General features: G+C 40.8%; 1 protein-coding gene across 4 annotated transcripts; it reads right to left on the reverse strand.

The window, feature by feature from the left end:
* Positions 1-125: 125 nt before the first annotated feature.
* On the reverse strand, positions 126-26,845 carry LOC138617400 (myosin IXb). Of its 4 annotated transcripts, none has more exons than XM_069692387.1 (41): positions 26,460-26,845; positions 25,345-26,169; positions 19,600-19,694; positions 19,350-19,412; positions 18,970-19,069; positions 18,286-18,386; positions 16,828-16,951; positions 16,498-16,587; positions 16,195-16,311; positions 15,863-15,997; positions 15,531-15,652; positions 14,665-14,806; positions 14,153-14,342; positions 13,863-13,938; positions 13,557-13,649; positions 13,084-13,123; positions 12,806-12,928; positions 12,126-12,206; positions 11,900-12,010; positions 11,629-11,751; positions 11,251-11,400; positions 10,733-10,872; positions 9,696-10,037; positions 9,384-9,465; positions 8,918-9,115; positions 7,418-7,524; positions 7,211-7,290; positions 6,603-6,787; positions 5,683-5,790; positions 5,304-5,474; positions 5,175-5,216; positions 4,964-5,075; positions 4,808-4,881; positions 4,507-4,699; positions 3,834-3,962; positions 3,314-3,419; positions 3,096-3,227; positions 2,822-2,945; positions 1,693-1,793; positions 1,478-1,602; positions 126-1,213 (listed from the first exon to the last, which is right to left on the reverse strand). In XM_069692387.1, the coding sequence occupies exons 2-41, from the start codon at positions 26,107-26,109 to the stop codon at positions 954-956; spliced, it is 5,652 nt and encodes a 1,883-aa protein (XP_069548488.1). In that variant the 5' UTR covers positions 26,110-26,169; positions 26,460-26,845; the 3' UTR covers positions 126-953. The 4 variants fall into 4 exon arrangements, with proteins under 4 accessions (XP_069548488.1, XP_069548489.1, XP_069548490.1 ...); XM_069692389.1 differs by having other exon boundaries at positions 1,131-1,213; positions 1,466-1,602; XM_069692388.1 differs by lacking the exon at positions 8,918-9,115.
* Between the last annotated feature and the right edge of the window lie 231 nt (positions 26,846-27,076).

A 27,076-nucleotide genomic window follows, 5' to 3' on the forward strand; every position in this document is an offset into this window, starting at 1 on the left:
ATAAAGGTTGTACTTCAATTTTTTACTTTATTTATTTTGAGCATTGTTTGTATGCTCTCTCTACCACAAACAAGTTTGTTTGACAACTATTTAACCTAATTTCTTACTAAAACAACAGCAAGAGCTACTTAAAACGTGTCTGTTTATTTCAGAAGGTGACACTAGCCAGCCTTGGAGGACGTTCACCACTATATGCATCATTTCTACCCCTTGTAAAATGTAAAGGCGTGCAAATAAAAAAGTAATGTACAGACTGAAGCCTACTTGGCAAATCTGCACAGCCTTGCAATAACAAAAATAGTTAGTCAATCTAAAAGACAGCAGTTCTTTTACAGCTATACTGAATCAGTGAATTGGTCACAGGAGTATGTATACCACAGGAAATGGAAAAAACAACAACAACATAGCTTAATTGTTCCAGGTGCACAACAGTGCAGTCAGCGAGACCCCAAAATGCAGCATCACACTGTACAATGATGAATCCCACTATCTACAATGTGAGAACTTCTCTGGTAATTACAATATTTTTTTTCCCCACAAAGACATTAAACTCCCATTAGTACCACAGTGGTTGAGCTCTGAGTATTGTCCATTAGTAAAGAGACTCTTGTGAACTCGGTCGCTCCTCATCATGTTGTCTCAGTTTTTCTACACAGATTGACACACAGAACAGGTCCAAAATATCCACCCGTACAATCCTGGAATATGTTTTAAAAAATCACACATCATATTGATATGAAGTGTTGAGAAGTTCTCCAGATCTGGTTTGAAAACCCTGAAGAAACAGTCAGCATAATCTCCCCTTAAATACATATAGCTTCTCAAAAAACTTTGTTTCCATAGCAGCACTGACAAATGGAAAAGTCTATAAAACAATGTGCACATCTTTTTTTTGTGCTTCTATGAACACATACTTGGGAATATTCAAATTGTTACAACTTGTGGTGTTGTTATCAGCTTGGCTCTTCCTCCTCATCGATGAAAGGGATGTCCAGGTCGTCAAAGTTTCCGTTTAGAGTCTTGTTGTTTGACGAGGGAGTTTCTTGGCTGGGAAGGAAGCACATAGATTGGGTAACGTCTGTCCTTTGCTCTGACGTGAGCTTTCTACATTCATCGTCTGTCTGAGCCATCAGACTTCTGAATCTCTGCGCCAGGTCAGGAGGTTTGTGTGGGCAGGCGGGTTTCTGGGTTTTCAACTGTGTGGTGGCATTTCCTGGTAACAGACACATTTAAAAAAATATATTTTAACAATATTTAGTACGAGGTTTGTAGTACACATAAGAAGTTGTTAATAGTTTATGATGTTTTTATCATGCATTGGTCTAGACGTATTTCTTACAGTTACACAGATATCATGATAACATACTGTCATGGTACACCATGGTACCATAGTGGTGGGACAGTAAAAATGACATTAAGTTTATTGGTCTGTTCTTAAACCCAGAGGAAGGTGAAAGTACCGTACCTCCTTACTGACCTTCGGATTCCAGGCTCCCCAGCTGGTCCTCCAGGCTCTCTGTGCTTATCGATGACGACGAGTCCAGGTTGTCATTGTCAGACTGCTCCTGCTCCAGGTCAGGTAGCCTGCACGCCAAGTCCACCCTGTAAACGACAAAAACAAGATATCATCATTCAAACATATGAGTTTAAATGCACGGTGAGGAGAACTGCGATCAAACTATGTCAGCTCACTTCTCTTGCTTGATGGACTTGATCCTTTCAATGAGGGTCTTCTCGGATTCGTCAGGGTGTGTTTGCTGTGGAGCATCCAGCTCTGAGGGCTGTTCAACGACCTGCACCGAGAGTAGAGCAGTGTTTGTGTCAGTAGTATTTCTATCTAGTAATTCAGACACTAAAAGGAAAAGTTATTTCGACGCGGTCTCATGGGGCCAGACCTATCTCCGCAGCACTGTGCCAGACCTGGAATATGGTCTGGCTGCACCTACAGTATATATCATCCTGGCATACTGTAGTGGAAAAACACTGTGGCTTGTTTGTATTACTTTAAACCATTCACACTCATGCTAAGCTGAGGACGCAGCGCGGTGCCCTTGTAAAACAGTGTTGGGAGGGAAGTTGTTTTGGTAAAACATTTGCATGTGGGGAAGTGAGCTCGGGCTTTAAAATGGCTAAATCTCTAAAAACCGCAAAGAACCAAGCAAACTTGCCTCAATGCATGATCAAAATGGGCCAGTTTTAGCGTTTAGGTTGTTGTTTTGGTTTCTTGTAGCAGAGGGGATTGTAAAAATGGTAACTATATCTGATGAGTCCGATGAGTTTAGAGGCATCTTGTGGAGTCTCTGACCAATATAGTATAGAGATAGTAGTGCTATCAAGATGTTGTCAGTGAGTGGGGCCCCATTCTGTGCAGATACACTGCAGCTAATGGGTTAAACTTCGAAAAAGTCAGCTTTGCAAAATGTTTTACCAGGCAGGACTCAACATAGACCTCGAGGATGAACAGTGTGATTTGGTAAAAAAAAAATACTAAAAAGAACGTGTGTAATTTTTGCTACCTTCAATTAAATAACAAAAAATGTAAAAGGAACTTAAGTTTGTGTACAAGTAAACCCCGCAGGGCACAGGCAGACGTACGGACATTAGACAACAGCTGTGAGCAGAGGAAATAATCGGGAAAGTTTTGACGGTGAATTTAAAATGTTTCCGTGAGTTGGTCTCCTTCCCTTTGGCATCGTCTGTGCTGCCTTCATGCATTATGTATCCTCGCAAACTCCAGCCAGATTGACAGACTTAAAAAAAAAAAACTTTTTAAGTATTGACAGATGCCACATGGAGTTATTTCGTACTGGTGCGTTCTCACCGTGTTTTGTCTCTTCAGTTTGAGCTGATTGACAGCCAGCGCCTCTGCGTACTCCAGCTCCTGGATATTCTGCATCTTCTCGTTGTAGCGCCTGAACTGCTCGGAAATCAGGATCTCCACACACCTGCAGACAACACGATCCAGCTTTAGAAATACACTCACAATGTGTACGAGAGCAGTATTTTAAAACGAGGCTTTTTCAGCGCACGAGAAACAAATAAAACTTCCTGAAGACGATGTAGAGTTAACAGTAGTGTTCAGTATGATGACTCACCGTGTGGTCTTGGACACGTCCTTCATACCGAGGAAAGGGTCATCAGCGTCAGGTGACCGCAGGACGCAGGGGGCAAACACGATAGCGAGAGAGCTCGGCGTCATCTTATTGTGCTTTTCTTTCTTTGCAACCCTGAGAGACAACACAGGTCAAAATCTCATGGCACTTTTAATGCACGAATAAAAGACACAAAAAAAAAAAAAAAAAAATTCTCCTACCTGACCAGGTGGAAGATAACACGCTCTAACGTGTTGTAATTAGCAGGAGGAAGTTCATCAACTTTCTGGTATACAGCTCGTATTCTCTCAGCTTTCTCTGGCAGCTCTGAGGGGGAACAAACATGGGATTAATACATTTTAAACTTTTATATCACACATTGTTATAATCTTACATAACGAATTAAAGTAGCAGATTTATGACAAGTACACTATGTGTTGCCTTTACTGTGCGAAAAGGAGTACATGGATTTCTGTCATATACATAGCATCTCAGCATTACTAGAATACCCACATATATATATCATGATATGATGTATAATCCCTCCTAACCATTAACAGATACACAGCTCCATTTAGTTTGCAAACTAAAATAAAATATCTAACCCACTGAGTGTGATTGGCTGTATCAGTCCCTTTCTACTCAACAAAATTAATAAGCCTGTTCATCAGGAATGCACTTATGCAAATGGAAACAAGGGCCTACGTGCTAAAAATGTAAATACTACCGATGATTTCTCACCCACTGCTTGCAGGAAGTCATTGTAGAGGGAGAAGGTCATGAGCGGGTCAGGCAGTTCTCTGAGCCAGCGTTTAACGAGGCCTGTGACGGTGTGGATGGGGTAGTTCTCTAAAGTCACTCCCTCAGGATCTGATGGCACGAGACACAACACACAGATGAGAAATTAACTTCAAATTTTTTTTTAACAGTATTTGAAATAAACTGTGAGTGTATGCAGTCAGATGATCAAGAATGTGATTTGATCATCAAAGGATGTCAGTATAGAAAAACAGGTGTTCAGGTGAATTTTCCTACCCGGAGGTTGGAACTCTCTCACTTCCGAGTCGCTTATGAATGCGACATTAAAATTACTCAAAAAAAATACAGCATGCAAGTTATCAGATGTTGTTATCATACAGTATTTATTGTCATAAGTTACTTTCTTGATCCAAGTTCCTTGATTGGAACGAGAAGTATTAAGCGGGAAAAAAATAAAGGAAAGACAGTTTTTCTCCATCTTTAAATTCAAAATGAACTTTTATAATCTATTGTTAGCGCCACACCAGTCATACCATTTTATAATACAAGCAACATCCCATTAAGTGGAACCCTGAATTGTCATGTAGACTGTGGTGGACCTACGACAATTTCTTTTGCATTTCAAGTATCAGCTTGGGTGTAAAGAACTTCTCACCCGTCTCCAGAATCTGGTGGAGCTCCCTCGCTCGACAGGCCGAGCCCGACTTGCGGTAGATGCCCTCAGTGTAGAGGCCGTTGAGCTCCACGTGCATCAGCAGCAGCTCCACCACTTTGGGCACGGGGTTGGCTTTACTGGTGAGGACACACACCTGCACCCCGAAGTGAAGGGAGCCTGGTACACTGTTGTCCTATCACGTGGAAAGACAAGAGGGATAATGGGAGATTTACGCAGAGGAATTCATGTGAATGTTTTTAAAGTTAGTCGATCATACTGTGGTGTTTATGTCACTTCTCACCTGCCTGGCACACCGTGTTGAACAGTCTGTGATGATTTTGTCCAGGCATTTCTTGTGACATATCAACTTGCACGCTAAAATGTACAACAGAATTTTACTGTGTATCTCTGTGTATTTCTTAAAATGCTGTTACGTGTTGCAGCTCTTTGTACTCACCACTGCACATGTAGGCTTTCTCCATCCCCCAGATGTAGGAGCCACACAGGTCACATGACTGCATGATGTTCACCTGGTATGTGCTGAACAGGTGATCCAGAGGACTATCAGGCTGTGGACATAGGAAGTGGAGAAATAAACCGTGATTATTCATCTTCATTTATTCATATTCATAATGAGGAAACATAAAAGAAAAAGATATTCAATTTACACATTTGTCCTTTTTCCTCCTCTTCTTTGTCGTCTTGGTAGCCTGAGATAAGCCAGAAGTGAGATTTATGAGTGACATATTTTCTCAGTGGTTTGGGGACTGATGATCGGCTGACAGTATCAGATTTACCTTCGCTGGTTCGGACTCCACTCGTTTTATTTGTCCCCTGATAAAGCCGTCCAGCACCGACTGGAACAGGTTGACCACGAGTGAGACTTCTGCCTTCTCCTTCGGTGCCGCTAGTATGTTCACTTGGTTGTGGTAGCCCTTCATCAGATACTTGTAGCCAATTTGGGGCTTCTGTTGGTCAAAAAATGTCAGAGTAATGTAGTTATTCACCATTTTTATTTCTAAGCACTTTAATCATGCTTGATTGTAAGACTTAGTGGCAGCTTTTCTGTAAGTGATTTCAATATGACGACATAATAAAGGAAAAAAAGTCCTAATTTTTTGCCTGCTATATGATGTTGTGAATTACTTGCTGGTGCAGTGAAAGACGCTGACTGACCTGGAGAGAGTACATGCCTTTGATGGTCTCTCTGAACTGCATGGTGGCTGTGAGGAAAATACTCTCCGTTGCCGACAGCTCTTTTATTCTTGTTTGCAGGTCATTCACCTGATGACAGAACAAGTGGAACACAGGACATTTTTGAAAAGCATTTTATTCATATTTGCCTTAAACTGGACAGTTGATCTTGAAGAAGGAGGCAGGGAAAAAGGGGGAGAGAGATACAGGGGTAGAGGTATAGGAGATAGAGAGAGGGTCCCTACCAGAGAGAACCAAGAATACATGATCAATAAACAAGTATCTACTGTCAATTCTGTAAACCTGTGCATGACTTCTTTTTAAAAATGTTAAAACTCCACTTGAGAAACGACAATAATTATAAAATAAATACACTATAAAACACCAAAATGGCCAAAAAATAAAGCTAATGCATAAATAAGGCATTACAAAATAATTAAACAATTATGAGAACGTTTAATGAAAAACATTTTGATTAGGTACTAAAATATGACAATAAATTGTAGAAAAATAATTATTTTAATGAAGGATTGTTCATTTGGATATGACCTTTTGCATAAGCTTATTTTATTTCCCAGTAATGTGCTTCTATACTTATTTCATTATGTCACTTTTCATACACCCAGTCTTTGTCTGCAATCCCCGCTACTCAGACTGAGGACGTCTGCAGTTAAAAAGCCAAGACCACCTCAAGCATCCCTCCGACATGGTTTGACGTTTGTGTCCAATAATTGCACTATATTAACCACTTTCATGTCACCCCATTTGTCTATGCATCAAAAGCTACAGTTACAGGGCCAACTTACACGGACCAGTCATCTGAAAATGAAGACCACAAAACTGCACATGCACAGTGCAAACAAGTGAGAGTCATATGTACATTAAGACCCGAGTTTGCCCACCTGATTCCCGAGGAACTCGTCGAGGTTTCGTAGCTCCTTGGGGTCGGTGATCTCCCGGTCCAGAGATGCGTCCCACTGCAATACCCGTGTGGCCCGGCTGATTCGAATAGAGGGGTTACTCCTGGTCTTCCCACTGTTTTGATTTTTCACGTGGTAAGGATGTGGAGTGTAGCCGGACAAGGTGACTGCAGGCAGCAGAGGGACGGACAGTAGTATTAATCACATGACATAAAAAACAACAACAACAACAACACTAAAATAAGGATTTTATGAAGACCTTGGACATGATGAGCATTTAACCTACAGATGGCAGTAAAGAGAGGAAGTGTGTCATCAGGAGGTAAACCATCATATTAAGAAAAAATACATGAACATACAAAAAGTTGTGTCATTGTATAAGAATATATACATTTTCCTTTTTCCCTCTTTCCTCCACACACAGTCCTAAAACAATTAACATTTACTTCAAACGACCTACAATCTGTCCTAAAGACTCCCTGACATCAGGTACCTCCTTCAGCCTATTTAAAGTTAATTGTATGTGTAATATTAAAGTATCAGCACTGTTCAATCAAAAAAGGAATCAGAACTTTAAAACTTTAGGTTACCCATTTTATCTGACGAGGAGTCATTGACCGGGGAATATTTGGGCGCCCGTTTCTTCAGGAATTTACTGAGAAACCAAACTCTGTAGAAAAGACAATCCATATAAACTCCATGCAGCAGGATATCAAAAAGATTGAAGGAAGTTATAAACATAAAGTTTGGTTCAGAATTTCAAAATAATTCCCTCATGAATTAACTGCGTGTGATACCTCTCAGGCGTTGACGGTTGTGATTGGTTAGATCCTCGTTGTCCCGAGTCATCGATGGTGGACGTGGCTGGAAGGCTGAACCTGAAGCCATCAGGTTCTGGTGGCATCTGAAACAGTAGTAACTTGTATTAAAACTTTCTGCAAGTGAAACTATTAAACTTGTGATATAGCAACTCCAAAAAACAACTTCCATATGAGAACCAAACATGTTCCTGAGTGAGAGTTAGTGCCGTTTCCCCACCAAGTTCCCCTGCAGCGGTCGCACCCGTCTCTTCCAAAAAACTTCCCCACAGCTCCTCCACCACCAATCCACACCCCATATAAACATGAGAAAATAATACCACAATACTAATGGTCCTTCACCATTTTTACTTCTCATGCAAAGTTACACTATCTCCTCCCACCAGTTGACTTTCCGTTTTGTTTTAATTAGTTTATTTGACTGTCCTTATGAAAATGTGTTATTTGACAAAGGTTAGTAGGATTTGAAATGTGTGTTTATACTGTTTCTGTAATCAACAATACGGCAGTGAATATTTAAGGCTGCGCCATTTCATATTGTCCACAATGATATTGTAATACTTTTCTAATATATTAAATAAAATTCATATTGTGATAATGGCCATATTACAACCTAATGTAATATGGTCCTACTGTTATGCACGATGTACGGTATGTATGCATAACTGACACACGGCAACAACCAGCACAGCTGAAAGCAGCTCAAAGGTGAAGACGTTAGTTTGAAAGAGAGGTGTGTTAAAAAAGATCAGATGTTCAATAAACCACAGCGGTATGTCAGTTGTTAGTCAGTATTTGAAGAAAAACAGTTACGATTATGCCGTCATGAAAACCATTAAACTTGTTTTGTTGCAATTCAGTGTTCTTGAAATCATTAACAATATGTTTTCAGTATTTTGCCCGAATTATCGTGATATCATTTTTGGGTGTCGCCCATCCAAAGTGATATTTACATTATTTGAAGTCTTACAGGAAATACTTTGGTCATAACCTGGGAAACAAGTTAATTTAGTGGTAGGTTTGTATGTATGACTCCATGTAGTTTAAGATCTATGCAAGTTGTAATTAAAAGGACATGAAAGTGTGTTTATGCCTTTATAAATCAAAAGACTACATAGATGTTTAATAAAACTCTTTTAAACAATACCTGGTATGATAAGATATACGGTTAGCTTTCGTTCCATGTGTGATCATCGAAGCTACTGATCTTAATTCTGTTGATTTATTCTGTACCTTGGGACCTGCTGCTCATTTGGGGGCGAAGAGAATAGAAAGATCATAACTGAGCTTTGGAAATGGGCTTTTAATATTTCCTCTCTGTTTGCAAGCAGCAGCTCATTTGCTCATCGTCCGGGGCTGCAGAGCACAAACCAGAAGTCCCAAAACAATGCAAGCTGTCTATCTGGGACATACGCATGCAAGGCTTGCATGCAGAGGAAAGTTGTGGTCGTTCAGGCAAAGCATCCCTCCGGTCAGTACCTTGACCTGGGATTTGAAGGACTGGATGTCCATGTTACTTGCCGAGCTCTTCAGGCCGGGTACGTGGGGGCTGATGGGAGGCAGCGGAAAGCTCCAGTAATCGTTTTCCTTGGAGGCCGCAAAGTTAATCACCAAACCGCTGCGGGCGTAGGCTAAACGCCGCTTGCGTTTGTTCAGCTTGCGGATACGCACCCTGACCTGATTTGGGCCGGGAAAAGTGATGAGGCACAGATTGGGAGGCCTTCTTTAATTCATGTGTGAGGAGCCTCCATACATGTGTTTATCAGCACAACATAAGCTTACAGTACACACACATACAGCACCAACACCAACATTTATGTTGTAAAGGACAATGGCAACTCTTTATAAGAGGCAAAAATAAAGATTCAAAGATTCATTGTTCTCGTTGCATCCGCACTGTTTTGAATTATGCTTTAGATGATGTAATAACGTGGATAAAAGTTACCTCATTGGTAGAAGGAGAGCTGTCAGAGCCTGATGAGCTGATCTTGGACAGTTCATCAGCAGACATGGACTTCCCTTTGCGCCTGTTTTGTAGAGAGATATAAGAGCAGGGCTGTGGACTATTGTGGAACTAAAATCACTGGTAAACATTTTATCATTGAGTAGATTCAATGGATTCAAATTATTGACAAAAAGGATGTTTAACATATTATCAAAATAGCTGGCTGAGACCTTACCAGAAGAGCTATTAAGTGGCAAAAGTTTATGAGTTTATCGTGGCAGATGGATGCGGAAATAAAAAAAAACAACATACTGAAACTCCTCTTTCTTGTTATCTTTTCGCCGCCGTATTTCCGGACTTGATTCGTCCGTCGGTTCCCCTTCACTCTGTCTTTCCTTCCACCTCACGGCCTTCTCCTTGATGCCGCCCATGTCTTTGTAGCGCTGAAGCGAGCTGCTACTCGTGGGGCTAATGGAGAGATCTCCACTGCCAACTTTGGGGTCCAGAGGCAGAGAAAGGGGTCTGTTGAGAGGGGGAGGGGATCCCCTGCTCCTGTCCCTCGGCGCCGACTGGCTGTGGACCGGGCCAGGCTGCGGGATCCTGTTGGGGCTGAGCTCCACTTTGGGCTGCCGCTTCAACTCTTTTTTTGTCAAGCTGTTGTGTGAAAAGCTTTAAATCAGACTGGTATGGCAGCAACTGTACTCATAGCATAAATACTAATAAGTGTTTTCTGTTTGGATTCTAGTTTTTCAAAACCACTGAATAAAACCAGAGATGATATATCCCCATTAAAGCTTATTGGTGTCATATGTTGGCCTACAGGTAGCAAGAAATACCAGAACAGAAATGCTGAAAAGATACAGCACATTTCCTCTATATTTGGCCACCAGAGAGCACTGGCAAGTAAAGCTCTTAACTCTAAGGTATCCTTAATAAAAATGTTAAAAAAAATTAACATGTGGTTAAAAACATGTGTTGTTGCATACATGACCCTGAACACAACACTTACTACCAGATAGGCAAGTCTGATGCAAATTTTTTTTTTTTTTAAATCTATCATTGCAGTGTGTGGGATTTGAGAAAAAGCCTTTCATGCAGGTTTGATTTTAACGCTGCAACAACTCATAGATGTTTAATTATATCCAACTGTTTCTGTGGCTTTACACAAACACCATTCATTCAACTATGATCATAATGCAGCGTCTCTGAGTCCTGTTTTTTGGTCAGGTTGGGTAGAGACAGCACACTTACACACTTTTAAACAAATTGAACTCTATGAAACTGGTATATTTCTAATTAGCAGAGATGGTGCTCCTACAAAGTAAACACAGCTACAGTTGTGTGTTTACCTGTCTCTTCCAGGCCGCGTGTTGGACTTCCCATCGCCCTTCTCCTGTTGTTGCTTTGACCTCTTCAGGGAACTCTTCCACGCCATCTGGATCACTGTAGCAGCTCGGTTTTCGTTCTCATAAAACTCACGCCAGCTCCTCTGAAAAACCAGAAATGTTCTTTCAGCTTTATTCCGTTGTTAGGCTCTTTATTTTATTTTTTTGACTTTGGGAACATTTCCTTTGCTGAGGCAATAAACAGGCACACAAGTGACTGAATGTCTCTCACTGACTGATCCCCCAACGTTGAACAACACGTGAGCGAGATATGGATTCAGAGAATCTGGGAAATGGCTGGTTGTTTTTACACAGCCATAAGTCTGAGACGGTGTGCAAATGATTAGTTCATGTTACACATTTCAGTCGTGAGCTGTTATTTAGTTGTGAGGGTGGATTGTTGATGTCACATTATCTAAGACATCTTTGGAAACCTTTGGAGCTTTCTTATCTAGAAGTGATGAGCAGGAAATGAGCTACACCTGTATGATCAGTGTGGCGTCTCTTTTTTGCAGAAAGTGCAGCCTCATCAAGCAGACGCGGAACCAGCGCTGCAGGATGACGATGTGACGCATCACTTCTTTGTTGAGCGTGTCTTGAAGCAGCTGTCGTTCCTTTTCTTTGAGGAAAACCTGAGTGGAGAAAAGGATGGCGTACAGAGCATGAAATATTACTTTATACATAACCGAAATCTGCAGTGTGTTATTAGTAAGTGACAGTTTGTTTAATTAATAAACATTACCTTAGAAGACATATAAATTTACAAAATTGCCGCATGTCAACAACTGAATTCAAAGACTAACAGAAACATGAGTAGTAAATGTGGGCACTGATACTGGTATAGTTAGTTATATGGTAACCTTGGTTTTTCCTATTTGGTAGGTGGTCGTATCCAACTTCATCCTCTCAAACAGCTGAGTTATGTGCTCCACAGTCGCAGTGGTTCCTTTTGGGAGCAATATCTTGAACTTCTCCACAAATTCCTGTCATCAACATGATCAAAAGGTGCAAATTATCTCATTGACAAGAATAGGACGTCCCTTAAACATATCTTAAAGTAGGACATCTATGTATATATGTATATAGTTGTATATGTACAATATTCAACATCATTCTAAAAGGAGTGCCCACCTTAAATGTGTATTTGGCACTGTAGCCAGACTTCTGGATGTGAACCATCTGCAGGATGCCGGTGTATTTGATTTGTTTTAGCACAAATTCATCGTCAAAGTGCAGCTCCTTCTGTAAGAACAAAGAAAACATTTCCGAAGTGATATACTTGCGTTATACACGTGTATGTTATATGTGTGGGACTAAATTTGCCAGGATGAAGCTACAGATTCATAGATGACGTTACCTTTTCAGCATTAGAGCAAACACAAAAAATGAAGAAAGGTTCGGATTTTTCAATCGTCTCCATCAGTTTCCTGAGTGACGCCTGTGAGACACATAACATGCAGTGAGCAGATTTGAATTTGAGTGACTAACATTTTAGACTAAAAACCTGCATTATAATTTTTTTTTATCAACAAACTGAATACTTCGGACTATTTTGAAGGCTTTCTGATTCTCATTTGTAGGTCATCATTTAACGAGGTAAGACAAGCACGGTAGTTTAATGCCTGTGCTCAGCCTGCTTCACTAAATTACCACCCCAGAAGTTACACGCATACGAGTGTTAGTTGTTGTTATATTTTCCCACCAAACACATTAAACTCCTGGTGTATGACCCTGAGACCTGCAGTAATCATGTCCAACATGAGTACAGTCAGCATAAAAAGGGGACAGCCTTTGTAAATTCCAAACAATATCAATCGTTAAGACGACGGTCAAACTACCACTAGTAGCACAATATTAAAAAAAAAAACGTGTAAAAGCTTAAATATCCACTGTTAGAGAATAAGAAAACAGAAAGAAAATGATGTGAGAAATGTAGATACATTTTCATGTCTTTAAAATACCTATTAATCTGGAAAGCAGTTGCGATGCTGATGAAATACAATAATTATATTTAGCAAAGTTACACCGGAGACAAACCTGAAACTGAGCACTAACTGTCGGGGGTTTTGATGTCCGGTGAGGGTGGAAGATGGATTTGCTGGTCCGGTCGTGCGCCATAAGACCAACAATGTGTTGGAGTGAACGCAAATCCATGAGGTTCTGTTTGAAGAAAACAAATAAGGCCACGAGCTTTCAGACTATTAAAACAATGGGACTGTGCAGGTGTATTATAAAATCATTCAATCAAGATGCGTATCTGCTTTTTAAGTGTTTTGATGACACTGAGCTTTATCAACGCCGCATCCAAACTCTACCTTTGGAATTAGCTGCTTCTGTCGACCGCCTCGACTTTTCCTGCAGAAAACAGAGACAAAAATGAGGCTCCATAAAACACAGAGGTCTGAACATAAAAAGTGAAAAGTTGCATAACAGAAGATGCGAGTGTGATTAAACAAAAGGAATATAGCCCACTTACTGCAATAAGACTGTACAATAACTCACCTCTGGCAAAATCCATCACACAACAATAACACCGCTGTCTGTTTTTCTTGTTTGTTTAAATATTTTTTTTTTTAAACTTTGCACTATTGTTTAGTTAGTTTTAATTTAATTAAATTATTCTATTTTATTTTATTTATTGTATATACTGTGCATTTTTATAGTTAATATTTTACTGTTGTTTTATTGCTTCCTGTACCTATAATGATGCTGTAGCGAAAAAAAAAAAATTTCCCTTGGGGATTAATAAAGTAACTATCTATCTATCTATCTATCTTATCTATCTTACTTCGTCTGTTCGTAATTGGCGAAGATGTCCTCAAACACATCAAGAGGATGTTCATCAGAACGATCAAAGGAGAAATCCAGAGTGAGGCTGGTGCTGTAAGAGTCAGAGAGGTGCTTTAATTTTAATCAGCAAACAGCAGGTTTAAAAAATAAATACATTTAAAGTAGAGTATTGTGCAAATGTTTTAGGACTGAAGATGTTTGGTTTCAATTACATCACGCAGTACCATCATTGAGAAGTCTAATCAGTGCTAAATGTATCATGCAGCCCAACTACGACCCCAAACATCTGCTACATTATATTTACCTGGACAGCTTGCCCAAAGGACTGCTGCGCTGTTTCATCTCTTTGAGGGACTTGAAGGAGCTTCGTTTTGCAGCCACTGTGGTGACAGAACAGAAAGTCAGTTTTATATAATAATCAGAGCATTTCTTATATGAGGGGTGAAGACAGAGACAGACTGAGTCATTCATGATAAGATGTGACCTTCTTGTCCACCAAAGAAATATGTACTATCTTTTAAAAATGTTTTTAGGACTGAGAAACCTACTGAGGAATTTAAAAACGCAGCTCACTAACCCATTAAAAATACCTACTCATTTCTGCCCGCTGGCGTCCCATGCTCTTAAATATTGTGAGGATGCGGATGGTTGCCCGGAGGATGCCCCATCTGAACAAAGCTTCTGGGCTCGATGCAACCAAGTGATGCAGGAACGAGCGCTCGCTGCTCCGGAGAAGTGATATTACTTCAGGACGCATGTGCTCTGTGTTTTTCTTTTGGAAATCCTGAAAAAAACAAAATAATTATGATTAGTATGGTGTATATATTCACGCTGCATTTATACAACAGAGAGAAGCTGCAGTTTCCGGCATTCATCAGATCTTTTCTTATGTATTTACATGCACTCACAACACATCCACTGTCTTCTTAGTGGAGGGAATTAATCATTCACTAAGTTAAGAGATTTTTCCCACACTGGCTTATCTAACAAGGCTACTGCAGATCCACAATATGTTACAGAGGTCAAGCTGCATGATGGAGAGGACATTTACCTCATTTCAAATGCAGGAGGGAAAACTTTAGAACAGTGTGGGAATTATACTCCACCTTGATGTGGTATTCAACCCTCCCAGCAAAGTGCCGAACGACAAACGTCAGCTCTTTATTTAGAGACGGGACAAAGAATGGGTTGTACTCATGCTGCTTCTTTAACCTGTCCAACATGGTTTCATCTGTGGCCTGATGGAGGCTGAAGAGACACAGGGAGAAGGGCACACTGTCAGGTTCAACATACAATGTCATGGAAAGAACATGAGACTGACCCAACACCAGCAGAAATGACACGTGTCAGCTAAACATTCTGACAAACTGTAAAGGTAGATGAGTTTAATGTATTGTACTGATTAAGGTGATGCTATTCAGAGATAGAGAATTGTGTTTGACATTATATTTAAATGTTATAATGATTTCTGGATCATGAACTGGATCCTGCTGTGAGTTTGTCCTGTCTGGCTCTGATTTTCCTGAAAAACCTGAGTCACTATTTTGTTTTAATCAGCGTTACAGAAACCCAGGACGGACGCTGCAGTTATTTTTTTTAAGTGTATTTGTCTGAAGCAACCAGATGAAATATTGAAGCTGAAATCCAACAAAACAGAGTTTAACTGATCCGCTAATACAGAACAAGTGATCATAATTTTGCCAGTAGGCACCAACAAGTAAAGTGTGATCTATAACAATATATATTTTAAAAAAAAAGACCTCACTGGAGAATTTATAATTGTTGACAAAGAGTATAGAATGCTATTTTATCTTACAACTACATAATGTTATTGACGTTTAATTAATTGGTTATATGGTGCCTAGAAACACTAAGTGAAGGGGTCCTTTACTTTTACGTGTGTAAGATTCCCATCAAATGTTTAATGACAGAAATGATCATAGCAACCATGCTGTGAACACGGTTCACCTACCTGCTCTCTTTATCCAGCAGGTCGAAGACTCCGACCGACTTCTCACTGATGAGCTGAATGCAGCCACTGTTGTCAGTGAAGTCAATGTTTTGCCAGGCGATGCCCTCAGACACGTAGTCTTCCTGGAATTTAGTTAAATCACAATTACATAATCACGTTACTCCAGTAATTCGATTTAAATCAACTTGTCTCTGTGGCATGGATGCGGGACTGTATTAGTAGTTGCAAAACAGTTCATATAGTATCCATGTTGACTTTAGATAAAATCATTTCAGAAAATGTGAGATGTCAGTGATGTAAAATGTATGCAAATATAATGAAAAGTGACGCACTTGTTCACGCTTGAAGATGTCCTGTTTGATGTAACACTGCAGCGTCTCGTTGGTGTAGTTGATGCACAGCTGCTCAAAACTGTTTGTCTGCAGGTTCTCAAACCCAAACATGTCCAGGACGCCGATGGACAAACACTGAAAACAGAACAGCAATCGGGACACTTTAAAAGGCAGCATCCTGGAAAACTGATAATAAAACCTTTGAGCTACATCAAGTCACATGTGAAAGCTGGAAAACAAGACACATTTTTGGAGGATGTGTCAGGCGCTCTGCAGACAGTATTGTTGTTTTTATTAAAAATTCCAACACCAAATTGAATGTCGTGACTCACAGAGACGGACTCCTCCATGTCTCGTCTGTTGAGCATCGCGTGGTTGATGTGAAGGACGATCCAGTCAAACAGAGCGCTGTATAAAAACTTGGCCATGGAGTCCCGCATGGTGGTGGCCTGAAAACACCAGAAAATAAAACAACGCAAATAGAACAGAACTCTACATATAATGCACAACAAGACCAAAATACCAAACATAACTGACTCATAATTTCCACAAATCAAATTTAAAAGCTTAATAGAACAATTGAAATTTGAAAAATTTAACTTCAGCAGCCGTAATAGTAAATTTAAACTTTATACCTGTTCTAATGTGTACTGTGAAACTGCGGTGGAGTTGGCAGTCACTACTCTCTTCTTCGTCAGAGTCTTCACCAGAAGTTTCTGTTTCACCTAGAAATAAGAAGAAATAAAAAAACTGTTAAGAAAATTTTACAACAAATTATTCCTCCTCAAAAACAAAAGAACACGACTATCAACTTTATTAGACATAAAGAACAGGCTGAAACATGTTCTTTTCTAAGCCACGAAGACAATACGGTTCATTTTGCAGTCATCAGTAATCTTAATGCCAATTGTGAACACTATAAATGCAGCAGCGTGTAGTGTTATCACTGGTTAGCACAAACGTACCTTCAGCAGGTCTGACAGTGTAGACAAGACTTCAGCAGGTCCGGCCTCCAGGACCTGAGTTTCCTCTGACAGTGTGAACGTCACGTTACCCAAAAGCAGGATGGCAGAGAGGATGGAAAATATACTGCACAGTGGAAACACACAGACACACACAGAGATGGCATTAAGTGGTTTGGCAGCCATAATAGAGATGAGAGCTAAATGTCCACAGAGGTCACCTCATTAAAGTTCAATAAAACGCTTTTGACTGACATTTTTTCTCCGATATTTAAACACAAGATGAGTCAAATGTATCTAAAGTTTATTTGGCAGCTTCAGGAGGCAGCAGAACAAAAACTGGATTTTTATTTGCGTTCAGTGGAACTGTGGAGTTTTACTTGAGAAGAGAAATATTCATTTCAAACAAGAAAAATAAAAGTCTGTCTAGTCTTTATGACACTGAATAATGTTTACTGTTTTCCTTTCAAATGAGGCGCCAGTGTAACACTGATTGATAATTCTCTCATGTATTTATGATATAAACTGACATTTGTGTGTCTCCTTTACGTCTCTTTCCCTGTTTTTTTTTTTTTTTTTTTCAAACCTTACAACTCGTTCATCAGTAGGTCAAAGTTAATGTGAGACCTGTGCATCTGCAGCCGGATAACAGTGTGAGCAAGGTCAAACATTGCTGTGTTGATGTAAACACCAGCAGTGCCTTCAAGGACATGTAGAAGCTAACAGCAGCTGATAGTTAATATTAACATGATCTGGGTTTCTACACTGATGTCTCATTGGGAAACAAAGCCTTAAAACAAGCCGGATACGCAGGTCAGGAGCTGTTCCAACCGACAGTACATGGAGGAAAAGTTTTTAGAGGTTCTCTAACAGTTTGCAGTTGAGTTGCTTGGTAAATATTCTATGAAACCTTTTATTACTGAAGAAATGATTCTCTTCTTTGACTTTATTCCAGTTCTGTTTCCACCTGTATGTTGTTGTGTGTGGTTCTTCACCAGGGAAGCAGACCTGAACAGGTTACAAACAATAGTGCTAGGGCTTTTATGTTGAGCGCTGTGCCCTGAGGCTGTCTGATGCTTGCCAACATAGTTGCTGCATTTTTCCCTCTGCTTGACTTGACAAGCTCTGACCTGTTACTGACACCAATATTGAAGTCAGAAGCTCTTCAATAGTGTTAAATTATCGGGCACTTCTACAACTGTAGAGCTGCTGCAACTGAGAGCTGGGAAACATCACAATATCGCTGGAAACACTTTCTCACTCAAAATATTTCGGTAAATCCGAGTTTTCTTTACCCTTACAGAAGAGCTAACGAGGGAGCTTCACTTTAATAATGTATGTCATGAAACAGTCTAAACCTTATGGTAGAAGCTGTTGTATTAATTCTGTTAAATCTCAGGAAGAAAGCCTTAAATTATAGATATTTCCAAGCAGACACACATTTTTCAGACAGACACGTACTGTTTCTTAGTGGAGGCCAGGAAGCCAACCATCTCCATAGCTTGATGCAGCCGCTTGTACTCCTTCCTGAGTTTCTCCTCATCGTCTAAATGGAGGTCTTCCTGCAGAACAGGCAGAGAAGAGAAAGAGTGAGGAAATCGTGCCGCGCCTGACGGAGTTCTCATGCTTTCTTTATGCGCGTCCGCGCAGGCAAATTAACTGTGAATCGGAACGGGATTGCATCTGTTATAAATATTGAAGAAGAACAAAAAAAACAACAACAAAAAAAAATGCTAAAAGAGAAAGCGGAATATGATGGAAGAAATTGTTGGTTGGTAATACTTGAACTGTGACAGTAAACAGAAACACACCAGGCACACATAAACAAGATGAAACGGGTAAGTGTATCATTGTGTTCACTGAAAGCTTAGTAAACATGGTCGACACGTTCTTAACTTCTCCACATAATACGGTAAAATGATTTCGACTGAAAGCAGGTACAATTTATTTAAGAGTCCATTTATTTGCTTCACAGCAGCCGCTTTGACATGCTGGACTAGCATTGACTAGTTTCTAGATCCTGTGTGTTTCTATTAAACATCTACTACCGATTTGTCCCCATTTGATAAGATGAAATGACTCATCTCATGCTAGTCCCCCTGTTTCTCCTTCACCGCTGCTGTAAAGTGTGTCGATCAAAGGTACCTGCTTGAGGTAGAGATAATCCCGTGGCTTTAACAGGGAAAACTCATCGCGCTCGTCTTTGGACGCACCCATCAGCAGATAGTAGAACACATGGTAGTTCCTGAGGGGTCAGAGGTCACAGAGCGCTGAAACAGTTAATCGGGGCATATGCAAGTTTCAATTCAACTTTGTTATTGACTGAACATTTCTCTGAACTGTGAGTGCGGTCCGCTTTAACTGGCTCGTATTAGAGGTCAGAGCTCAGGTACAAATGGGTGACATTGTCAGTAGCGTTGATGTCGGCACAGACTCCTTTCTATGCCCGGATTATGGATTAAAATATGAATCAGAACTGTTCCCGTGAGTATTTTAAGTGTCATATATTTGAGTCTTAATCATACCTCTCACTCTTATCTCTGGACACCAGGCGGCACTTTTCCAGTAGATACTTCTCAATAACTGCCCTGCAAGAAAAGTTCAAGAAGAGAATATTAATAAAACCGGCGAAGGTTTCGAGCGGGTCGACAACACTGACCAGTTCTGACACTGAAAGAAAAATGAGCTGTAACACAAAACAAATAAATCTGTGCTGCTGAAGCCATTAATTGTCACTAAACAAGTCGAGAATGAAACTAAAACGTGACGCCTCACCCTCTGATGACACCACTTTCCAGGTAGTTGAGCTGGATAAACTTCCCGAAGCGACTGGAGTTGTTATTCTCTGCTGTCTTCGCGTTGCCAAAGGCCTGTTTAAAACACGAGGAACATCATTTTTCACTAAAATAAACAGACAAATTTGCAGGCATCTTTCCCTCGGACACTGGCACCCATACGTAAACAATGGTAATGTTTTCTGCAAAGAGAAGCGAGCGAATAAATCACTGCGGTTTGTGGATGGCAGGACACTGAAAGTGAATTAGTAGGTTTGAATGTAAACAAATTTTCTGTCTTATGAATCACAATGAAGAAAAATTAAACAATAAAGTTAGTACAATAATAATAATAATAATAATAATAATAATAATCTAAATTATTAAATAAAAAAAATAAAAATCTCTTAAGGGATTAGAATAAAGTACTTTTATGTGTTTGTGTGTTTTTTTCCTGCATTTATTGAAGTTGTTTTACTCCTAATTGTCACATACAGCAAGTTACAATTCAATCACAGCATCATCATCATCATCATCTAAACACAGTTGAGGAGGAGACTCACATCTGTTGTGCACATGATTAAGTGGCCATAAGCATTTTTAATTTATCATTTCATCATCTGCTCCCACAACTCAACTGCTCGTAAACAGTTTCATGTGAATATAAATTTAATGTTTTCAACTGTTGATTGGACAAAGTAAGAAACTTAAAGACACTTTGGGGTGCTACATTGGATCAGCGCGGGGAGAGAGGGGGGGGGGGGACGTCTTGCCTGTGCCTGGTTACTACGATGTCTGAGAGTCAAGTTTAGAGTTAAAGACCAGTTGATTGACAGTTGAACAACCAATCACAGCATATTACAAAGGGAATAAAAAAAAAAGAAGAAACTACTAGACTAATTGGTTATGAAGATAATCGTTATTTGCGGCCGTAGAGGAAACTTTTTGATTCATCTAATAGTTGTACAGTATTTATGGCCTCCCCTCCAGACACAAAACAGACTCCACAGGTGAAGTCACAGGCCAAAATGACTTGCACATGATCATGAACACTTCTCAGCTGCTGCTGACTGAAGATCAGCTTCTACTTTTTAAGAATTAACCCTCCTCAAAGAAAAAGAAAAAAAAACCAAACTGAACTCACGTCAGCCTGTAAAAGAAAAGGTTGTGCTTCATTCCAACGCGAGGGTTGTGTGCTAGCGGGCCAGAGCTTTGTCTGCGCAGACACCAAGCTGCACTGCACTGATCACACGCTGGCAGGAACAGCTTTAAATCACTGGACTGTTTCTACCCAGTGAGCCTCTGTAAACACAGTGGAGGGTTTCTCAAACACGCACACGTCTCCCTTCAAATTCCACATCAGTCAAAATCATATTGCAAAAAAAAAAAAAAAAAACCTGGACGCAGCAGGACAGAAATGAAAGACACAAACAGAGGAAAGTGCAGATGGTACTGTACGTGGCACAGAGAGGGAAACGCAGCTTATACCCGTGTTGTGTTCAAAAAGGCTTACGCATGTACTAACACTCACTATTCTGAGTGCATAAGTGCATTCACTCTGTCCAGGATGGAAACATGCAGAGCACTACAACAACCCGACGATGCACTTAAAAACAGTTTGAACGCGACCAAAAAGAAAAACCGCAGAGCGTGAAACGATGGTCTCCTTTCACATTCAGCGGTCGCCATCTTGGTTACGTAGCGGAAAGGTAGGGAGCGCCGACGTAAAGTATTTTTGAAATTACATGTCTGAGGAAGCTGCAGCAGCTGTTGCAGAACACCACACAATTTAAAAAAAAATTTTTTTTTTACCACCATACAGCTGCTGGACTGAAGTTGTTATGTTTATTGTGCGTGTATAAAAAAGAGAGGGCACGAAAAAAAACATTCAATTCTTGGTGAAATAATTCAAGCCGCAGATATATCGGCGGGTGATGCATTCAAATGTGATGTCCGGTAAGTGCGGAAGGACACGATGATGATGATGGTGATGATGGACGGCCCTTCAGACTTCTTACTATAAGCCCTAGAAGAACCTGCTCTTCCAGACACAAATCTTACAATAAATTCAGGACCCCTTGTAAAATTTATAAAAAACTATCAAGAAAGTTGGAAACACCTGAAGTCAGACAAGTTTGATGAGTTAAACGAATGAGCTGCGACATTTCACTTAACGATCAAGCAAGCGTGTCCAATCGTTGGTTCAAACATGATGACTATGTTCTGCTTTATATGGCAGTAATTGAAGTGTTACAAGCGATTTGAAGCCATCGCTACTTTTTTCACCATTTTCTGCCATCACTCGAAAAATGTATTTCGTGATTATTCAATTAATAAAAAACATCTGGCAGCTGCTCTTTGCGTCATCAAGTTTGGTGGTTTCCCAACTTGTATGAAAAACAGCTTGCCCCTGGTTTGAATTTGGATATTGGGTTTTTTACCATATCAACCACAGAGTAACGTTTCCCTTTTCATATTTCAATACATTCACAGAGGATGAAATTTGAACAAAAACCCTATAATTTACAAGAAAAAAAAAGGCAACAATATGACAGCAAATATGAAAAAAGGTTTGTTTTTGTTTTGTGGTTCCTCAGATTTCATCTTGCAACTTCTTGAAATTGGTCACAAGGTCCAGATTGGAAAACACTGGTCTTATTTTATGTTGAATATATTTACCAGTGATCAATGACCACACTAATGATGTAATCATGCCATATTTTCTGATTTTGCGAGTTGCGTAGCAGAAATGATGCAACAGGTGGATTATGGGAAACTAAAAAAAGATTCAGATCACAAAATGTTGACATGGGATGAAGATTGGGGTCAGATTTGAAACATGAGACTGAAATCTGGCTTCAAACGCAGACCTATGAAGATCCATGATTCTCAGAATAAACCCATCTGAACAAAGTGGGAGGGATTTGAGCAGAGAGAAAAAGGAGGAAATTTAGACTTTGCTGCGTGGGGTTTTGTCAGCCGACCTCGCTCAGCCTGTTCTGACACGTTCCCGTTTCACTTCTCTCTCGCTGGTGTTCCCTCGCAGACAACGCCCTGCACATTCCCTCCTGGTTCCTGATCACCCAACACCCGACACGAACCTCGAGCAGCAACCACTCCGTCATTCACCGCTCCTGATGAGAGCAAGGTGCCATCACCTGCCGGCTACTGACCGCAGATTCACAACAACGTATTTTAAGATATCTTCAATACTTTAAAATGGGCACTGAATACACCAGTCAGTGGCTGTTTTAGAGCGCCAGTGAAATCTAAATCAAGTGTAGCGTCCTTTATGTACTGATGGCAGGTCAGATAACACTGAATTAAACGTTAGGAAGGACGAAAAGGGAGTGTTTATGATTTCAGATACAAATTAACAACTTGTGACTCATGACTACAAAGGAAATCCCAAGATGGCAAAAAGCAGCTTAACTACGGGGCCAGGTGTAAACACTTGGCCTTCTCTGGATATAGCTGAGGGCTGTTTGTTCCATTGTGAAATCTCAGTCTTGTGTAAGTTTAGTTTAAAAAAAAACACACAAAAAAAACACACAAGGTCAGCAAGTCACTCTCTTTCCTCAAGCTGAATCTGTGGTTCCTTAAAAGCCAAATGGAAGCAGAGCACAAAGCAATAAAATGCCAGAGAGATCAGTTCACAGTAAAAATGCTTAATCTGTTGATTATTTCAAGGAGAAACTTGCTGAACTCGTTCAGAGAGGAAAAGAATCCATATTTAGTCGCTGTCTCACAAAAGGCTGGTCCTTTGGGACTGTGTGTGTGTGTGTGTGTGTGTGTGTGTGTGTGTGTGTGTGTGTGTGTGTGTGTGTGTGTGTGTGTGTGTGTGTGTGGGTGTGTGGGTGGGTGGGTGTCAACAGCAACAAAGCGAGCCAAGATCTTCCGTGGAAAAGGCGATTTGCCTTATTGATAGAAAGATAAAACGTGCAGAAGAATTCAATCTCCACACCGAGTGTTCGAGCACATTTTGGTAGCTGGAACGGATTTAAAATGGTGCAAAGTGAAAAGCCACAGGCAGCACTTTTCCAACGCAACATGAAAAACACAACTTTTTAAACGAAGTGAAACTCAATAATGCCAACTTTACCGATCTGTTCCAAGGCCCTGAGCACTAAAAACGGACTCTTTAGATAAATTGAACAGGGTTTTCCCCCATAAAACACAAACTTAAGTCTTAAGTGTAAGAGAAGTTTCAAAGAGGCGGGTATTTCCCTTAAAACCGTCTGTATTTCACGTCTGTTGTCATTGATACACATTGGGAAACAGACACCTGAAACTGAAAGCGTGGGGAAATGTGGCGTCCTGTTACTCATTGACACGACGACTTATACACAACAGAAACAAAGAAAGATGTCTGTGAAACTGACGTTATGTGTAAAAGAAAATGAATTCCCGACTGACATACCCTGTTTTGTAATTTAGTGCTTTTTCATTTGAGGAAACATCTGAGCTATATATAAATCCAAATGTGAGAGGAATTGTGGAAAACAAATGATGAAAACACTGATATTTAGATATATTAGAGATGAATAAAAATGCCGCATTGTCAGCACATGATTGCTGCCTTCTGAGTCAAACTCGTACATGTGAATGGCTCTTCATTTCCTGTCATTTGATGCGGTTTATCAGAAATCTACGATTGGCAAAACAGCTGTCACGATTTAGATCACAGGGTTTTTATGGTTATGGTCAATTACGGTCATGTTTTTATTGCAGGAAGTCTAAAACACACGGGAGGGGTTTGATTATTTTCAGCTTTCTGTTTTTAAACAGAAGTGATTTGCATGTAGAAAGAGGATGAGAGGTATGAGAAAATGGGCAGTTTGGAGGTGCACCCCAAACTACAGCCACAAAATGAGGAAAAAAACAAAAAAACATCACCCAGATCCATCTGGTGATCAGCAAACTCCTATGAGCATGAGAAAGGAGCTGATGTCCTGACCTCACAGACCACAGCAGCAGAAGCAGATGATCTGACAGCAAGATAATCTTCCTCTAAACCAACCAAGGAGCTCATTGTGTCAACTCAACTGAAAAACACTTGTATTATTTGAGGGTTTCTAATACATGCGAGTTCCTGGAGGTTGAAAAAAAATAATATTGGAAATATTGCAAAAATGTTTTCAATAAATGAATCAAATTAGAAGGCAGACTATGATGCCCTCTATACAGCGCAACACCTCCTACTATCGGAGTGCGGCTGCATTTCTCATGACAGGAAGTTGGTCATTTGCTGTTTGATTACATGTGTAGTCATGTGTTGAAAGAAGAACAAATCTTTAAACTGCTCGTTTTGAACAACCAATGGGCCAAAATGAAAAACATTCAATTTGCTCAGAATTATTTACCAAAATTAGAGCCCAACCCATTAACTTGGTGACCTGACATTACATTCATCAGTAACTACTTTGATAAGTTTATCCAAAAAGCAACTGGACTTCTTTAGTTTTTTAAAGATGTTTGAATTTTCATCCTAAAGGCTTCTTGAGAGGCAAAACGTCTTCAAGAAACTAAAGAACTCCAGTTGGCTTCTTTGATGTTAAAATTTGTTGTTTTGGACATTTGGTAGTATACAATTGTTGTAATGGGCATTTTTCACAGTGTTTCTAGACCTTCAAAGTCAAACCCACTGATGATGTGAGGCGATCTGTCAGACCCTTTGAGGTTGCGTCACGCTGTGGACAGCCACAACAGACTTTGATGTCAGTGGTTTCATGTCAACGTGACCTACCTCTAACACCGGCCCGGCTCCGAGGACGGTCCGTTCCAGCCCGCCGGAGTACGTCTTCTGGCTGAGTGCAGTCAGGCAGTGGATGAGATAACTGCTGCTTTCAGTCTTCCCCGAGCCACTCTCACCTGATATCACAATGCACTGGTTGGCCTGCCTGTTCAGCATGGCACGGTAGGCAACGTCGGCTATGGCAAATATGTGAGGGCTGAGTTTGCCCAGCGGCTGGTTCTCGTACATCTTGACATACTTAGGGTTGTAGTAAACCGGCAGGAACTTATTGGGATTGATGGCGATGAGGATGCTGCCGGCGTAGGTGTAGATCTTGCGTTTGGAGAAGCGTTGGCGTAAAGCCTGCAGAACACGCTCCTCAGTCACAGCGGAGAGGCCGCAGAGGTCATCGTAGTCCTTTTTGCTGGTTTCTACTCCGCCGTTGGCCTGCTGCAGGATGAAGTAGTACCCGTGACTCTTCGGGTGCCACTTCTGCGTCTGTGGGGGCCACTGCAGGACTCTCTCCAGAGGGCAGTCCCCGGCCTCCAGCAGCCTCTCCTCTCCGCCGCTCTGCCTGACCTCCAGCAAGCTGTACGTCAGGCTGGAGTCCAGGCCCAGCGTGACCATGGAGTTGTGGATGACCGCCCTCGCCGTGTCCGCAGCGCTGACCTGCAGGGGACAGTAGGTAGGCGTGTCCTGGGACAGCCTGGGGTAGATCTGCACAACACGGGCCTCTCCATCTTGTTCAGGGGCCCCGGCTCCATCTGTGGTGCTCATCCTGATACTCTGGGACAGGCTTCAGCATAACTTACTGCCCTAACTCTCTGCCAGCATCCACTGCAGAAACAAAACACACACACACACACACACACACACACACACACACACACACACACACACACACACAATGAAACCAAATACAGTTTAGAAATCAAGAAAAGACATCGAAAATTACGTTAAAAGAAAATGAATTTGTTTGAAAGCTTCATTACCACCCACAGTATCAACGATAATCCACATTTATTGCTATTCCCATCAAAAAATTCCCACATTTACAACCGCCCAGGTGACAAATGATAAACAGTAATAAGTGTCAAACAGGACCAAAATGTCAAAACAAGTCTCACCTATCGAAGGAAACTTTTTCATTTCATCTTAAAAATCCGAAAAACCGCTGACAATGAAGAGAGGAATAAGATCTCTGCTCCTCCGGCTGGCGTTGCAAACTCCGATCACACAACTTCCGAGGGAAAAAAAAAAAAGTTGATTCACCTGAGCTCCCCCCCCCCCCAAAAAAAAAAGGTGAGCCAAGAAACTGCTTATAGCGAGTTTAAAATGATGAAAAGGTAATTTCCCGACAGTTGGGCGTCGTCATGGCTCTTATAAGTCACAGCTTCTTTGAGGAATTGGAAGATTTTTACGCGTCCTCGTCGTCCCTAGTCGGGAAGTGTTTAGGTTAACGTTACTTCCTACATTTCTCCGCAGAACACACCCGTCGACGAGGTGGAAATAAATAGATGGTTTCCCCCCCCCCCCCACTCACAGACTTCAGGTCTGAAGGATGTCCCCCTTCCGACAACAGGAAATACAAACTGCTGAGAAAAAAACACAGACAGGAACGAGAGATGGTGACACTTTCAACACTACCGACGAGAAGTTAATAGTGAGTAGTTTAATTGCTTCAATTTGTTGCTACAGGTGAGCCAAATGGTTCGAGCGCCCCCCAGTGGAGAGTTTAGGTATT

The sequence above is a fragment of the Brachyistius frenatus genome, unplaced genomic scaffold (genome assembly GCF_029030835.1).
Source record: "Brachyistius frenatus isolate BFR_SWC_R1_liver_20210118 unplaced genomic scaffold, ASM2903083v1 Contig_12, whole genome shotgun sequence".
NCBI lineage: Eukaryota > Metazoa > Chordata > Actinopteri > Embiotocidae > Brachyistius > Brachyistius frenatus.

Coding starts and splice junctions, on each gene's coding strand:
- LOC138617400 (XM_069692387.1), bottom strand. CDS start 26,109: ATGAGCACCACAGATGGAGCCGGGGCCCCTGAACAAGATGGAGAGGCC. Junction 11,401..11,628: donor ACCAAATAGGAAAAACCAAG/GTTACCATATAA, acceptor TTCTCCACTCAG/GTTTTCCTCAAAGAAAAGGA. Junction 5,791..6,602: donor ACGAGTTCCTCGGGAATCAG/GTGGGCAAACTC, acceptor TTCTGTCATCAG/GTGAATGACCTGCAAACAAG.